Source organism: Podarcis vaucheri (assembly GCF_965113315.1).
Source record: "Podarcis vaucheri genome assembly, chromosome: 7".
NCBI lineage: Eukaryota > Metazoa > Chordata > Lepidosauria > Squamata > Lacertidae > Podarcis > Podarcis vaucheri.
In genome coordinates this window covers 52,162,055-52,173,210 of record NC_138765.1, presented here as the reverse complement: position 1 = coordinate 52,173,210, position 11,156 = coordinate 52,162,055, and the positions used below count along the sequence as shown (strand labels likewise).

Sequence of the window (11,156 nt, the reverse complement as noted above, 5' to 3'; positions counted from 1 at the left end):
GCCAGCAGCACTCTGAAAAGACAGATCTCTGGCCTGGCCATGTCATTTCTAGGAGTGCACAGGTCACAGTACTTGGTAATCCACCACACCTGTGGACAGCAGGAGCCAAAGGTGTGCAAAGAGTCAAGGCACAGCTGCTTCCTGCTTGGAGCGCACGGGCGGCAAGGCTAGGAGCAGAGGAAGCTGCCGGATACCAGGTCAGACTGGCTGGCAGTTCTTGGGCAGAAAAGGGCCTTTCTCAGCTCTATTCTTGGGAGTTGCCAAGGATGCAAAGCATGTGCTCTACCACTGAGCTAGGGTTCCTACCCACTACAACTGTTAAGTTTTAAAAGGCACAGTCTTCCTTGCCCTTCTTTTGCCAGTTACACGAGGTTGGAAGCAACCACAGGACTGGAGAATGGGAAATAACTGCTCGAGAGCCTTGGAGGATCCTACTCAGGGGCTTGTGCTTCAGGTATAGAGCCAGACATACAAAGCATTAAGGCCTGGGTTCAATCACAGCATTTCCAGTGAATGGAACCCACAGACAGGCTGGAAAACACCTCCACTTTAAGTAGGCCTTTAGGAGATACAGAGCAAGGGCCAGACTTCGGGTGCAGCCAGACCAATATTGGGCACATTTCAGCTTTTCCTTCCCCTAAACTGGCAAAGTTGAGTTTCTGTCCCCTTCTCCTAGAATAAATGCTGGATATGACCTCTGTACAAAGCCATATCCAAATAAAATAAAATAGGAAGAGCTTTGCAAAGGAAGTGTGAAGTAGAGGGCTGAAAGACTGAGCCAGTCGCCATTGTCTTTGTTGAACTGATTGCTGGATGGATCAACAGGACAATCCACAGTGTTGCCAGCAGCCCTGGATTTCCCAAGTTTTGAGGTAGCAGAAAGACCTTTCACCCACCTGCTGGAGGCTGGAAAAGCTCCCTTGAGGACACTGGGGGACTGCACGTAGCAGGAACTGCCGTGCTCTTCTTATCAGCGCCAGTGACTCCTCCTGGGGAAGACAGGCACCGTTCAAATAATGTTGCAACTAAGCCACAGCTTAAGAGTTGCAGGAACCAGAAGGGATGCAGCTGGCGACTCATCTCATCCAAGGGCAGGGAAGTCAGCCCCAGCTAGCATGGCATGGGATGAGGGGAGCTGGAATTCAACCACATCTTGAGGACTACAGAGATCTAGATTAAATATTTGTATTCTGCTTTCCCAACAACAGGGTTGAGCTCAAAACAGCTGAGAGATGTTCCCCATCCCTGTTCTAACCTCTGGTTGGTGTAGCTTTTCTCAAATGGATTCTCGCCCATGGGCAGTTTTCGCTGGTACTGAAATGCATCAGCTGTTAGAAACATCTTCCTGGTATCTAAGCTAAATCTGCTTCTACTTTGAACACATTTTCAGAATGGAAACAGTGAATAATACTTCTGTAGACTGATCTTACTCAGACTTTTATTTATTGCATTTATATCCCACCTTTTTTCTCCAAGGGGTGCAAGGTGGTATCGGTGGTTCCCCAACTCATTTAATCCCCACCATAAGCCTGTGAAGTAGGTTGGGCTTAGAGGCAGTGACTGGCCCGAGGTCACCCAGTGTGCTTCATGGCAGATTGGGGATTTGAATCCTGGTTTTTCCAGGTTCCAGTCCGACGCACTAACCGCTACACCACACTGGTTTTCCTTGAGTGACTTTGCTTGGAGGTAAAACTATATATACTGCAAGAAGCCAGCAAAGACAGAAATGCAAAGCTGACTGACATGGCTGTTTATCCGAACTGCAGTCTCTCTCTCACATACATCCCCCTTTCATCACTGAGCCCTAATCTGTTCCAGGTGCTCCCAGGTACGAGGTGGGTGCTGCCCAAATAATGACTCATAGAGTCAACACAATATGCAAATAAAGGCTGTGGCTAGCCAAAAAGGGAACAGGATGGTTCTGTACTTTGGAAGGAAGCAGAGGGGCTGATCTAAACAAATGGAAGGGAAGGGGATGAGATGCTCACAGGCTCAGTGGAATGCAGGCTTGGTCCCACTGCTGTTGTTCCATCCATGAAGAGCTGCAGCAACTGTGTGTACATGTCAATGGCAACATACAGGAATGTTTGCTCCTTAACCAGGTGTCCTGGTTCAAAGGTGACGACGAGGCTACAGAAGAAAGAACAAGTTAGCAGACCAAGCAAGCAACAAGTGTGACCAGGTCAGGCTCCCTCCTCGCTTTGCATAGATGTACGTCTGCAGGCAGACTTGCAGCCGAGTCACTCGGCCGTGTCTTTTGACTTGAAAATTCAAAACAAGTTTAGAAGGGTTTTGTGGTAATGATGATTTATCTACATGTATCAAGTCACTTCAACACAATGAAAACTCTGGTGCTTCTTTCTTAACTTGGGGTTACTGGGTGGCTGGATGTATCAGTTAAGCAAGTGCATAAAGTGGCCCTGTCAAGTTTCTGGTACCCTTGATTTTCTCAGCAAGTATATACATTACACGCAGAATACATTTGTGAAATTTACCTATAGAAAGCAACTGGCAACAGCCTCAAGTGTTGATGTGATACAGTACCATGCAGGATTTGGTAAGGGTTGTGGTCTGCAATGCCAAAAGAGACAGATCTTAGCTGGGCTCCAGCTTTCAATCAAACATTTCTCACAGTTGTTTTCTTGGGGGTTGTATCCAACTCATTTCCACTAGATCCATTGAAAGTAACGGAAGTTCTGTCTGTTAATGGTCTAGCCTGAGCAGTACTTAGCTGGCTACAACCCTCAGATGGCTGCAGCTTATGAAGGAGCGTTCGTACCTTTCACTGCTGAACTGAAGATGGCCAGCCAGGATGCACCTCGTTCTTCCAAACCCTGAAGCAGCTTTGAGCTCCAATCCAAGGCTTTGTGAGCATCCATGCCCTCCTGCAAGTTACAGGGGAAAAGCACACACGTACCTCCCCTCTTTGGTACACCCTGGAGGCATTACCAGAGCCACTGGGAACAGCCATTGGGTCACTTTGAGCAAACCCCACTACCTTTCTCCATGAGTTTACCCATCTATACAGAACAGGTTTATAGGAGCTTCCTACTTCTCAGGCTTCCTTTCAGGATAAGCAGCAGACAGGCAAAGGTTGTAACAATCATCACATACTTAAAAGTACAGGAATTTTATGACTTGTAGAATCAGAGTTGGAAGGGACCCTGAGGATCATCTAGTCCCACCCCCTGCAATACAGGCATACGCAGCTGTCCCTTGCGGGTATCGAACCTGCAACCTTGGCATTGTCAGCACCATGCTCTAACCAACTGAGCTACCCACTCCACCTTTGCAAGTTTATGTGACAGTTGAACAGTGACAAATGAAGGCCCTGGGTCTACCAGGCAGTTTGAGAAATCTACTTACCTGTGGGGTTACTCTCGCTGAGATGAAATCCACGACTGAAAAGAAGAAGAGGTTCACCAAGAGCTGTCAGGTAAAAGAAAAAAAATAAATGCATGTATCGCACAAAGTGAGTTTCTCAAGCCTGACGTCGACCCACTGGTCTAGTCTGCAGAAGCCAGTGTCACCCTCTATGCCATCATGGTAAAGCAAAATGCAAAATGTAATCTCTTACTTGCTCTGCTTCAGACCCCAGCCTTTTCAGCCCTTCAGCCATCTTTTCATGCACCATTTGCCGTTGCACAGTGAAATGTAGAAAGGCAGCAGAGATCCATGGAATGTCAGAGACCAGGGAAGCTGCTTCCAGTGAGAGGAACCTAAGTGGTAAAGACAAAACAGTTGTCAGTTAAAAGGCCAGGGGGCTCCTTTTCATAAGATGACAGCCCTCCTTAATCAGGTGTGTGACATGGCTGAGAAGAGATGATGCAGAGACACCTGGAAGCCCAAAACCAAGTTTTTCAAGGTGAGAGCTAAAAAGGTAATAGGAATGCAACCCCTCCCCATCTCTTCTCATGGCTGGAGTGGGAGACAGGAAGGGAACACAGAAGCTCAACAGCTTCTCAGGTGTGAGCTGCTTCCTTGGAATTACCTGCTGACAGAGGTCTGCAACTCCTTGAGGCTCTGCAATCCCGGTGCGACTGGAGCGCTGAAGAGTCTGTTCCACTCCGAGAAAAGCACGGGCTCCAGCCTCTGCCACCAGCACTTCATGGAGTCGAGACAGAGAGCACAAATCAGCCACTTCTTAAAACTGCATCAATGCCATGTGTTTACATGCCACTCTTACATAGGGTTTCCTCACCGACTTTATTTGAGCAGTGTTGCAGAATCAAGTGTCGTCGTCCCCCCGCCCCATACTCTGGGCCCCAACTAGCTACTTTTCTAAGGATGCATCTGAAGTCATTAGAATCATCAAGTGGAATATTCATGAGGCATAACAGAAAAAACTTTATTGTTATTAATACAGAAAGCTCTTGTGTGACCTAAATATCTGCAGGCAGAATTAGGACTGATGCTTTAAAAAACCAAACACACCTGTTTACCTGTTTTAATATGGCTATTTTAAACCAAGAATTTATTTTGAGTAGTTCGGCATAATATTTGCTCAGGATGGGCTATTATGGTGTTAGAAACGCCCCACCTTCCCCCAAAAAGTGTACCTCTATGATCCCCAAAACCACCCTGATCAAGCTCCTGCTTAAGAGAACTTGCATCATATTATCATAGAATCATAGAATTGTATGTAGAGTTGGAAGGGACCCATGAGGGTTATCTGGTCCCCCTGCAATGCAGGAATCTTTTGCCCAACGTGAGACTCGAACACATGACCCTGAGATTAAGAGTCTTGTGCTCTACCAGCTGAGCTAAGAGCTTTTGGAACTGCAAGGAGACATATAGAAAGGTAAATCAACAGCACGGGCCTCTTACCGCTGCAGAACACAGGATTATAGGGCACGTGGTTTGACACAAGGTGAGAACGGCAGTCACCTCCTGCGCAGGTTTGTGACACTCCAAACTGGCGCTCAGCAAGCCCTGAAGGACAGCAAGGACAGTCACTAAGGCAGATTTCAGAGCACTAAGGCAGTGTTTCCCAACCTTTTTTGGGCAAAGGCACACTTGTTTCATGAAAAAAATCTCGAGGCACACCACCATTACAGCCCTGTGATGTCAGCGCGCAGTGTCACGCCGGGAGGGACATGAATTGCTAGCAAATTACATAATCACCTCCTTGAGGGCTGGCTCATCTTCTCCGAAGGCAGAACCCCATTAATTAACAGCACAGACTCACACCATAGCCAAGACGATTGTGGAAACCTCAGTCATGCACAGTCATGCACATGTGGGGGCTAAATGAGGACGAAGACCGGGCAGAGAGCAGGGTTCAAATCACCCCACCTGGCCAGGACAATCCCTGGGTGCTCCCTTGGGCCACTCGCCTGACCCACCTCGCAGGGCTGTTGTTGCGAGGATAACACGGGGAGAATCACGCGCGCCCCCGGGAGCTCCTTGGAGGAGAAAGCGGGCGATGAATGCAATGCACGAAATATATGAGAGGCGACCAGGTTTTGCAGGTGAGGGGCCCCCGCCAGCCTCCGCTTCCAACACCCGGCGCAACGACGCCGAAGTTTCCCCCCGGGCTCGGCTCGGGGAGCAGCACTGCTCCCCCCGGCTCCCCTTCGCCCTCCCGGCTCTCTCTGCCGCCCACTGGGGACCCCCCTCACCTGCCAAGTCCGGAGCGCCGGTGGAAGTTGCATGCATGCATGCAGGGCGCCGCGTTGCCATTGCATTGCACTGCACTCCATGCAACGTCTGCACGCATGCATTGCCTTGCACACCCACCAAGGGGTCTCCCCGCGGTCCGATGCGTCCCCTCCGGCGCGGATGCAGCATTGCAAAAATAAACACCCCCCCGACGCAGCCCTACCTGGGGGGCAGCCTCCGCCGCTCCGCCTCCGCGGAGATCCCCGGGCTCCATCCTGCCGCCCAATCTCCGCGGGGGCGCAGGCAGCCTGCGCGGGGTCTGCGCGGAAGAGCCCCTGCCCGCCCGGCCGCCGCTGCTGCGCTCATTCCATGGCCGGGAGAAGAGCGCTTCAAACAAAACGCCCGCCCCGCCAGGCCATGCTGGGAAACGTAGTCCGCGCACCCCGCGCGGGCGCGGAGCCCAAGGGCGAGGGGACTACGGATCCCGGCAGCCCCCGCGCCGGGGACGGAGGGGGAGCGGCTGGGTGCAGGGATGGAGGGACGGGTGGGCGAGCGAGTGAGTGAGTGGCAGCCGCCAAGCCTTGGCCGAGAGCCAGGAAGGGCCTCCCCGGAGGAGGAGGAGGAGGGAGGCGCAGAGCGGGAGGGAGGGAACCCCAGGGGTCATCTAGTGACGGCGCCCCAATCGAAAATTTGACTTTAAAAAAAATATCTTTCAAATTTTTTAATTTTTCCCGCGACACACCAGGCAACATCTCGCGACACACTAGTGTGCCGCGGAACAGTGGTTGGGAAACACTGCACTAAGGTAGCAAAGGGGCGCGGGTGGCGCTGTGGGTTAAACCACAGAGCCTAGGACTTGCCGATCAGAAGGTTGGCGGTTCGAATCCCTGCGACGGGGCGAGCTCCCATTGCTCGGTCCCTGCTCCTGCCAACCTAGCAGTTCGAAAGCACGTCAAAGTGCAAGTAGATAAATAGGTACCGCTCCAGCAGGAAGGTAAACGGCGTTTCCATGCGCTGCTCTGGTTCGTCAGAAGCAGCTTTGTCATGCTGGCCACATGACCTGGAAGCTGTACGCCGGCTCCCTCGGCCAATAAAGCGAGATGAGCCCCGCAACCCCAGAGTCAGTCACGACTGGACCTAATGGTCAGAGGTCCCTTTACCTTTAAGGTAGCAAAGGCACGTCACTAAGGCAGCCTAAGCCAACCTGGTCCCCTGCTTTGGACTACAGCTCTCATCAGCCTGATACAGAGGGCTGCTGTGAAAAACCACTGGGGGGGGGGAATCAGGCTGTGGTAGGCAGCACAAAGGCCATGTCCCTCAGGTGTTCCACTGGCATGAGTGGGAGCAGTGGAGAAACAACACTTGGGAGGATTTTTAAAAATGTACTCCAAGCCGACATTCAGCCCTCATAGGAAACTGTCTCGTTACCCATTCTAAATGGATCACACAGCACTCACACACAGAGAGACTACATAAGATGGCCAGGGGACTAAATTCCTTCCCTGCAACCCCAAATTGTCGGGGGAAATTCAGAAGACAAGAGGTGAGTTTGCAGTTACATTACCCTGAAGAAATGAGATGTGATGTCGTAGGAGAGCACACAACCTCTGGAGCAGATATTCCTCTGTAAAAATGTGAGTAAGGAATTTCAGAGAGTGAGGAAAGCATTCCCAAGAAATCTGGATAATAACTCCAAAATCAGCACATAAATGTAGGTGTGCCCTGACTCAATGGTGCCCCCCACCCAAGACTGTGATGGTTTTATTCTGGCTGCTGGCGGCACAGGTTGTTTGGGGTTTGCTCCTCCTCTCAAGTTAGCAGGCAGGAGATCAGAGTGATATCACAGAGAGAGGGGATCAGGTCCCTTTCCAAGGGAAGCGATCTTCCCCAAAACAACAAGCGAGCATAAGGGCCGCATTCTTTAAAAAGCGGTAGACCAGCCTTCTCTAATGTGGTTCAATCCGAAGTTTTGGGCGCAGCTCCTATCATCATGAAACTGTGCTGTGTAGTCAAAAAAACATCTGGCGAGTAGCAGGCTGAGGATGGCTGAAGCAGACTGCTCTCTCACTGAGGCTGCTTTAAGCCCCAGAAGGAAGATTCAGCAACAGCACACCCAGAGAGCAAAACACACAGCCAGGAACAGTTATCAAGAGCACTGCAGTTCTTTGGGACAGGATACACACCAGTTCTGTGTTTGCAAAACAGAAGAAGTCTTCGCAATCCAGAGCAATTTTATTTCCTCTCTTCTGTGTTGCTATGAGAACCGATGGAGGGAGACCTAAAAGAATCCTGAACAAGAAGCAGTTTGTTTCAGGGTAAAAACCATATCCATTCTGGCTTTAAGAATAGTGTCTGATTTGCTGTGGACAGAAGAAGAAGAAGAAGAAGAAGAAGAAGAGTTTGGATTTGATATCCCGCCTTTCACTCCCCTTCAGGAGTCTCAAAGCGGCTAACATTCTCCTTTCCCTTCCTCCCCCACAACAAACACTCTGTGAGGTGAGTGGGGCTGAGAGACTTCACAGAAGTGTGACTGGCCCAAGGTCACCCAGCAGCTGCATGTGGAGGAGCGGAGACGCGAACCCGGTTTCCCAGATTACGTGACTACCGCTCTTAACCACTACACCACACTGGCTCTCAATTTCAGATTGCCAATGAAAGCAATGAACAGAAGCGTTAGCAAAACTGGGGCCAAGATCAGCCTATTCCTAGCCCTCCCTCTGCCCCTCACGAGAGCAGAGAAGGCTGTAGCTCTGTGACAGAACACCAGCTCTGCATGCAAAATGCCCGAGGTTCATTCCCCACTGACATCACCAGGGAGGCCTGAAAACACCACCACCCCCACTCCAAAACCCCCGGAGAGCCACTGCCAGTCACTTTCAACAATGCTGAGACAGATGGAGCAATGGCCTCACTCCGTATCTTTATTATTTTGAATGTTTGGCCAACGTTCCTTCCCAAAGGGAGCCTAGAGGGTCTCAAAACATAGTAAAATTAGATACAAACCCATTTAAAAACACCACTGTAACATATTGAGGCAACAGTTAAAACCAGCAGTGTGAAAAATCTGATAGCCAGAGGCCTGGAAACAGTGTCTTTCCAAGCTTCCTGAATGCAAGTCTTCCTTCGGAGGGACTTTCGTAGCTGGGGTGCCACCACTGGGAATGCCCTGTCTTGGGTATCTACAGCTTCCTATGTCCCATAACCCAGGAGGAAGCAGGAAGGGAAAATCTTGCCTTCCATTGGCCTCTATGCAGCTGTGTTTTTAATTATCCCCAAAGCCACTTGGACTCATTGGCAGCCATGGTGCATTTACCTGGTTTGAAGCAGCAGCTCCTGCTGCCGAAGTAGCCTTTCACCCACAGAGGACCCATTGCCCAGAGCTTTTTGCCGCTCCTGGAAAACCCTGAATAGGAAGTGCTCCTCCCTTCTGGGGCAGGAGTCAGGTGGGGCTTTCTTGCGCTCCAGCTCCAGCTCCAGTAGCATCTCCTGAAATTGAGACAGCAGCCAGTTAGTAGAGGGCAGGAGATGGCGTTTCAACTCCTGTTTGTTTATTCATTTATTAAATTTCCATCCCACTCTTCTTCCCAAAGGAGCCCTGGGCAGAAAACATCAAAAATTTAAAACAATTACATTCAAAACAACAACAACAACATATTTTTAAAAAATTCTAAACCACCTAAAACATTTCAAACTGTTCAGAATGTATAAAAACATATTGCAGTAACCTGCAGTTTTATAAGAGTATATATTTAAAGTAGGTGAATAAACAGGTAAGTTAAGTTAATTTGGAATATACAGAAAATATTAAAAATAAATTTAAGGAAAGAGGGGGAAGAAAGTTGAGTTTCGAAATGTTGAAATGATTGAAGTGTATAAATTTGAAAATAATAAATAAAATTTAAAAAAGAATGTCTGAAAACATGAATATCTTCATAGCAGTGGATCAAAGATCAAAATAGTGGTATTCCATAGCAATAAATGTCCAGCACTTATTATATAGTCATTTTCCCTCACAAGCATTTGACATACGTCCCTTATCCTTAAAACAGCTTTGCAGATAGGCAGGCCACTATCATAAAGCTACCATAAGCTCAGTCTAGAGCAGTCTTCTCCAACTCAGTGCCCTCCATATGCTTAGGTCTACAATTCCCACCTGCCCTTGAAGACCATTATACTAAGTGCAGAATGCAGTGGCCTGTGGCGGCCTCAAGCATTCAGGCCCAAGCAGCGGTATTTAGCAACAATGCTGTACAGGAGAACATCCATGTGCATGTTCTATTATCAGCATGGTACCTAAGACTGGGTCATCGTTAGCCATCACTACAAGCCAATGCACAAGACGGCCAGCCACAAGACCGGCTGACTCTCCAGCAATTTAACTGAATGTTGCTTTACGGGTTAGAAAGCACCTTTGCACTTGTCATATCATTCCTAGCATCAGAAGACCAACCCCAGCAAGCGGCAAAATCTTTGAGCAAAAGAAGACAAGTACAAACAGAAAACACATAACATGCACATTTGCATCACCTGCAACCGGCAGTAGATATCGGGGCTTCCTCTCCCATGGGATATGGAGCATTTCGAATCATTTGGGTGGTTGGGCTTGTCCAGCTCAGACCTGGAACCAAAAGCAGTGGAGGAGCAGCTACTGCAGGACCCAGAAATATCTGAACACACAGAGAAGCATTTGCCAGAGAAACTGGGAGAGGGGAACGTGAAAGTCCTAAAGCTGCTAATTTTGCATCTTTACCTGCTTTAACATGCCATGGAAACACACTATTGATAAACCAGAACTATTTTAATAGAGTGCATTCCTGGGCAGGGGGAAGGAACAATCTCAATTAAGGCAGATGTTTATCAGCATTGCGTAGGTTATAGGAGCAACACACCCTTTCACCCAGCTGATCACAGGCAGAGGGAAAAGGCAGAATTTGGGTGGGAAAGATAATGGGTGTTTTGTTCATCTGTAGAAGCAATTTAACCAGCACCTTTAATCAAAGGGAACCAGCCGTTGTGCTCAGGTTCTGGTAGCAGGCTTCCCAGAAGGAGTACCTGGCTGGCAGGAAAAGGACAGTGGACTAGACGGGCCTTGGCTTGATCCAGTAAGGCTCTTCTGACGTTCTTACCTCTGGCGGAAATCCAGGATGGTGCCAATAAGAACAGCACACATCTCTCTCAGGTCTCCATCACAGCCTCCAGCAGCAGCAGGCACAGGAAGAAAGTGCTGATACAAAGCCCAGTAATGGAATTCCTGCCTGCATGTAGGAGAGACAGGCAGAAAAAGCTCAGATCTTCTGCCAGCAAATCAAAAGGCAAAAGAGAGAAGGGGGGGTGAAAGACCTTGGGCCAAATCTTCTTACGGTTATCATCAGTGCGCAAGGCTGGACATAGAAGTGAAGGCTTTTACGCTCAGACTCAAAGGGACAGACAGAGGGTGAGAGTTTTGCAAGACCATTTCAGAGACTAAACCATGAATTGTTTTAGTTAATTATCCTTCTCTGGACTTTAGCTTTAGGAACGAGGGTGTCAGGATCTTGTGCTCTGCCTTTGGAAGG

The 11,156-nt window shown here is 49.1% G+C and overlaps 1 protein-coding gene across 3 annotated transcripts in view; it reads right to left on the bottom strand.

Moving 5' to 3' along the window:
• FANCA (FA complementation group A) overlaps nucleotides 1-11,156 on the bottom strand; it is a 40,789-nt gene that overhangs the window by 412 nt on the left and 29,221 nt on the right. For 2 of the 3 annotated variants that reach the window (XM_082229182.1, XM_082229183.1), the window contains exons 30-42: nucleotides 10,728-10,856; nucleotides 10,129-10,219; nucleotides 8,915-9,087; nucleotides 7,785-7,890; nucleotides 7,166-7,225; nucleotides 4,828-4,932; nucleotides 3,992-4,104; nucleotides 3,578-3,719; nucleotides 3,367-3,429; nucleotides 2,780-2,885; nucleotides 2,496-2,571; nucleotides 1,989-2,130; nucleotides 897-989 (exon numbers count right to left, since the gene is read on the bottom strand). In XM_082229182.1, coding sequence (XP_082085308.1) covers nucleotides 897-989; nucleotides 1,989-2,130; nucleotides 2,496-2,571; nucleotides 2,780-2,885; nucleotides 3,367-3,429; nucleotides 3,578-3,719; nucleotides 3,992-4,104; nucleotides 4,828-4,932; nucleotides 7,166-7,225; nucleotides 7,785-7,890; nucleotides 8,915-9,087; nucleotides 10,129-10,219; nucleotides 10,728-10,856 — 1,399 coding nt within the window. Of the gene's footprint in view, nucleotides 1-896; nucleotides 990-1,988; nucleotides 2,131-2,495; nucleotides 2,572-2,779; nucleotides 2,886-3,366; nucleotides 3,430-3,577; nucleotides 3,720-3,991; nucleotides 4,105-4,827; nucleotides 4,933-7,165; nucleotides 7,226-7,784; nucleotides 7,891-8,914; nucleotides 9,088-10,128; nucleotides 10,220-10,727; nucleotides 10,857-11,156 lie in introns of those variants that run through there. The other variant, XM_082229184.1, reaches the window with a different exon arrangement.